This window comes from Mizuhopecten yessoensis, unplaced genomic scaffold (genome assembly GCF_002113885.1).
Source record: "Mizuhopecten yessoensis strain PY_sf001 unplaced genomic scaffold, ASM211388v2 hete_36179028, whole genome shotgun sequence".
Classification (NCBI taxonomy): Eukaryota; Metazoa; Mollusca; class Bivalvia; order Pectinida; family Pectinidae; genus Mizuhopecten; species Mizuhopecten yessoensis.
In genome coordinates this window covers 1-5,716 of record NW_018485527.1, presented here as the reverse complement: position 1 = coordinate 5,716, position 5,716 = coordinate 1, and the positions used below count along the sequence as shown (strand labels likewise).

General features: G+C 34.3%; 1 protein-coding gene across 1 annotated transcript; it reads right to left on the bottom strand.

Moving 5' to 3' along the window:
* Positions 1–6: 6 nt before the first annotated feature.
* Positions 7–5,618, bottom strand: LOC110444829 (stress-induced-phosphoprotein 1-like). The gene is made up of 9 exons (XM_021489182.1): positions 5,426–5,618; positions 4,285–4,411; positions 3,814–3,916; positions 3,312–3,432; positions 2,936–3,032; positions 2,253–2,414; positions 1,056–1,159; positions 703–866; positions 7–321 (listed from the first exon to the last, which is right to left on the bottom strand). Exons 1-9 carry the CDS (start codon positions 5,579–5,581, stop codon positions 249–251), a joined length of 1,107 nt encoding a protein of 368 aa, XP_021344857.1. The 5' UTR covers positions 5,582–5,618; the 3' UTR covers positions 7–248.
* Between the last annotated feature and the right edge of the window lie 98 nt (positions 5,619–5,716).

The following is a 5,716-nucleotide window of genomic DNA, read 5'->3' as shown; positions in this document are numbered from 1 at the left end:
TCCCCTACCCTAGTACAGGGATATCATCCATCTCCCCTACCCTAGAACATGGATAACATTGGTTTCCCCAATGTGTTGTAACGTCCGGAACACAAAATCATCTATGACAGACCACCATTGTAAGAATTTCACATCATCCAGACATTTGTTGTTCAATATTAAAAGTAACATGATGAAGTTGTAGTCCATTGTGCATTTACATGTCCATAATGCCTCATCACTCTGCAATATGTAATCCCAGCCCGTTATCAACGAATAGCAATGATACCACTTTCCAACAGTTTTTCAATCTTCTTGGCTACTTCAGGATTTTTCAAATGTCTACAAAGAAACAATATAATATCTTATTAATTAAAACTGAACAAAAAAAATGAAAAAAATATAACTGAAATTATGTCTTCAATACTTGAACATTACTGACATACAGATAATATACATGAGACTGTTCAGATAAGGTAATGTGTTAGTAAGTATGATAGGGACTTTGATATCAAATTTGGAATAACAGGGAAAAGTTGAGTGTTCATTAAGTCAAATTTCAATATGTTTCTGTGTTATCTGCACAGAGAATCACAAATTTATATGTCTGGTGAAAAGTTTGTTTTTTATATTTCAGTGATTCTTTTACGAATTCATCTCCTTAAAAATCATTTGAAGCGTAAACAAATGTTAAAGTCCATATCCACAGTTGGTGTTACTTACTCTCTAACAGCCTCTGGCTCTTTCTGCATCTGCTGCAGTATAAGCTGCATTGCTGGGTCTTGAAGAATCTGCTGTACCTCAGGGTCAGCCATGGCTCGCTTCCGGACAGCCTCCGGATCCCCACCCTCTGCCATCAGTGCCTCCCGGTACCCCCGTGAAGCTTCCTGGTCACAAGGGAAGCAGTAATATAAGTTTGTTGTCAGAGCATGACAAATAGTAGTGACTAATGAATTATGCACAGATCACTTTAAGGACAGAATTATGGATAGAAATTATCTTCACAGAAATAACAAACTGGGACATTTTACAATCACAAGAAAGCAAGTTCTATCCGAGAACCTGGGGACACGCACCTCACATTTTGGATCCACCTCAAGTGCCTTCTGGTAAGCTGAAGCAGCTTTGCTGTATTCTTTCATTGCCTGCAAGACACCGCCCTTTCGTAGGTAGCCTTTCACTATAAGCAAACCATTATTCATAGTTATTATTGCTGTTAGCAATGCCATGTCACAAAAAAATAAACTGACAATCTATAGAAGATGTATTTGTGTATGTCGTTTTACATGGGTATTTCATAGGCAAAAACTCAACTGCTCCAGGAACAAGGGACTTCTATAAAATACACATTCCAATTACAGCAGCTCCTTACCAATTCTTCAAAGATCTTTTTTATGGCTTTCTGTGACTTCAGATCATGGTTTATCTCGGCAAGTTACAAAATAATTATCAAACCATTTTTCACTACAAGCAGGTCTTCCACTTCATGATTGAGAAAATATACAAGAAAGTATTGGATTACTTCAAAGAAAGGAAATTGGTTCTCTTTAGAACTACCAAAATGTTCTCTTCGAAATAGAAATTAACATTTCATTGTACACAAAAGAGGAGGTAACCCTCTGCTTCACCCGGTAACATGTAATAGTGAAGATTTTGTCTCAAATCATAACTGTATTTGATTTAGCTATGGTTTCTACTTTTATGTTAATTCACACTTGGATGATGGACTATAATCAAGCTAAGCCATTTGAATATATTTCAGCCAGAAACCAGTCTTTCTGGCTTTCTAAGCTACTCCATGATATTTCTAAGCCAAATAATTTGCAATGATTTCAAATATAATGAATAAAACAAAATAAGGTTTTTCTTTTTTCGGAAAAAGGTAACTAGGCATCACAAACAACTAACTGCTAAAGAGGAAATACCCTACACTCTGTCAACATTATCTATTTTTGTATCACTCTTGCAACCTCATTCTCTAATTGTGACTTACATTGTATTTGTATATTTCTAAACCCACATGTACTATAAACATATAACTCTGAACATTTTCATTGACCTTAACACCCTGAAACAAACTTTATTGGAGGTTTTCTTATACTTCTACCATTACATGAGCTTGTTAGTCTGTTAAGAAATGAAGTCATAAGAGTGATGACCAATATTTATATGTACGAACAGAACAATATATCACCTCCAACTGGTTTGGAGGGAATAATACAGGTAGAAATGCTATCAGGATCAAGATGCTGTGGAAATGGATATATCCTTACCAAATGTAGGGTCAAGTTTTATACACATGTCAGCATCTTTTACGGCTAAGCTGAACTCCATTAGCTTTGTGTAACAGGCGGCTCGGTTACTGTATAACTTGGCATCCTCTGGATTCCGCTTTATTGCCTCATCATAGTGTTTTTTTGCTGTCGGATAGTCACCTGAACATAGAATAAGTAAATTTGTATAATTATCATAATAATATTATTTACATTTCTGTTGTAAAGCCCTTTAATAGATAGCACTACAAACAGAAATGTTGGTAATGACCAATAACACAAAAAAAACTACCACATGAATATTTTGTAACCTCAAATGTTTTTGACCAATCATGTTGCTTCAGAACACTAAACCACCAAAAAATACCAGTACAAATGAAAGTTTCATGTTACAATATATATCAAAAGCAGAAGTGAAAATCTCATCAATGTTACATGAACAAACTAAGTTTGCACTGTACACCAGCTTTAACAGATCATTTTCAATTGTTATGATACTATTTTTTTCTTTTTTTTTTACAAAAATCACAAGTAATTTCAAGTTCCCCTCTACAACCTAGGGTCAACATGTAGAAATCATTTCGTATATTTTTCTCTGTAGTCTTCAAGTTAAAGATGTCGAATACAACAACTTTCAGTTATTTGACGGAACTATAGCTTCATATCAGTAAATCAGTTCTTACCTCGCTGAAAGAATTGATTGCCTAATGCTTTTGCTTCCAAGGATTTCTCAGGGTCAATAAATGACAGTCTTTCTTTTTCTTTCATGCGCTTCTCGATCTACAACACAACATAAAACAAAATTAATATGTATATATATGCAAGGTTTTTGCAGTCAACATGAAACCATGGTATTAATACTGTGAAAGAGAGTACAAAGAAAATGACTCCAGCTATATGCACAGGCCATGAAAAATTGTAAAATAGTTTTAAGTGTAAGCTCTGATTGAAAATACTCATGAAAACGATGGCTTCTCATATATCATCATGAACTGATCTATTATACCTTTAGAAATAATAAATGATATGCAGAGATTGTAAAGGTATTATGAAACATACCTCCTGTATACTCTTGGCTACATCAGGTGTTCTGTGTTCTGCTAGAGCTTTCTGGAAGTACCTCAAAGCATTTGCATCATCCTCCTTCTTCAGGTAAGCTTTCCCCATACGTGCTAAGGCTCTGTCGACATAAACACAAAACATTGTATATTATACAAAAACATTGTTCTGCTCAAGTATCTCAAAAATCAAAGGTGTTATGTGACTTAACATGAAATACACAAGTTAGAATGTAAATATTACATGTACTGGTGTCGCATGAAATGTCAAGACATACAGAGTGATCTCCCATGAACTAACCAAGACATATGACTTGACATGACACAAAGGAACAACTAAATATAACCAGTGTCTCTCTCAACTTCATGATCATCATACATAAAGGAATATAACCAGTGTCTCTTTGACCTACAGGAATGAAATCTCCTTAAATATTCTTTATGTCTCCATGTAACTTGACCTACAGTAATGTTACTGTCATGTGCTGTATGATAGGACTTACTTTGCTATCATTGTGTATTCCGCTCGGTTTTCACGTCCAAGTTCAACTGCCTCTTCACACACTCCTATACATCTGTCATAGTCCTTTTGTTCAAAATACACGGCTGCAATACATAACATATCCTCTGAGTACAAATCGTATGGTCCTGAATTAAGGTTTACAGTTGAAATGCAGATGAGGATTGAAGGTATTAATTAAATTCTGGGTAAATGACCTTTTCTGGACAAATAACCAGTAATTTTGAGCAGTTCATCAATAGAGCATGTATCATCAGTTTACACAATTTTCATTTATAGCTGTAACATGTTGACAGCCATTTTAAATTGACTTTGTACTTAAATATGAAAGGTTGTCCGCTTGAGGCTCCTTTACAGATGAATCTTGTTCCCCTGGAGACTCCTTTTAAGATAAAATAGTACACCTCTTTTGAGAACCTTAAAATATATTGTATAACCATGTAAGAATGCATACCTGCTGTATTGGTCCTTAATGACATATTGCTTGGGTCTAGTTCAATGGCTGCACCATAGTGTTGCAGTGCCTCCTCAAATTTCTTGCTCTTGTAGGCAGCATTGCCAGCCTCCTTCTCAGCAAGAGCCTATAACATAGCCCATGTGTTAGCAAAGGTTATAACTTCTGTACTTCTAAAACCGAGACCATTTTGCTACAAATCTTAATAATCAAAAACCGAACATTTTAAATATTTCTGAGATATCCAGTGTCATTTTATACATACATATAATGCATTTTACCAGTAATACCAGAAATATATTGAAAAGATGTTAACCCATGAAAGGGAGACAGATTTTTTTAACACAATAAATTTCAATCAAATTAACCCATTCACCCCTATAGACAAATTTGAACTCTTCCCACTCAAGGTTGGAGAAGTTCATAACGACATTTCAGGGGTGGATGAGTTAACATAGTCTGCAGATTTATGAAAATAAAATCATAATTTGATTTTGAATTTCTTCAAAATATTTATGTGAAAATTTACATGTTGGTAACACTAATGAAACTTTACCTTTTGTGTCATCAAACATGCTCACAAAATTACAGATAATCAGAAGGAGTTTATCTCCATATATATAGATAAACAAATTTGAACTTTTTTTCTTCACATATTCATTATATTAGAGAAATCAACAAGTCATAAATAATATGATAAATTGTATTTTTTTAATGAAATTTTTGTATCAAAATGTTTGAGTTTGTAAATTTTTGTATGTAAAATTTCACCTCATATAAAAAATTAACAATCAAATTTATATATATTTTGTATTTGTATATTTTTTTTATTTATATATTAGAATATTCTTCACTATGATGAAAGTATCAATAAAGACCTACTGGGTATGTCAAATGCAAAAGCTGGATAATGCAAATACATTCACATTCTGTCAATTCAACAAAAAAAAATAGAAACAAACTACAACTCAAAGTTAAAAGCAAGTGAAAAACATACCCACAAGACAAACATAATTATGATGCTGAAATCAGGATGAAAGTAGGCATTAGTCCACACAACAAGTCCCTTTTCCCTCCACACCCTCCTCCCCACACCTACCCCCTCATGGTTGATATGGCTACATTATGGTGTATTATCTACCTGAGTGACAGCACTATTTTGTTCTGAGGTTTGTGTTTTGTTACTCGATTCGCTATCATTGGTTTCCATTTGAGGAGGACTTTGAGGCTGAGGGTCATTTTCAGCATCATCTGAGGTTTCCATATCTCCCATCTTAGCCTCCAAATCGAATCCCATCAGAACACCCAATGTTGTTATTATCCGTGGATCTTGGAAATTCCTGCAAATAGAAACAATAAAGCAAGATGTGCCATTAATCATATGGGGTAAAGTCAAAAACCAAAGTAACAAAAACAAGAGGCCCAATGGGCC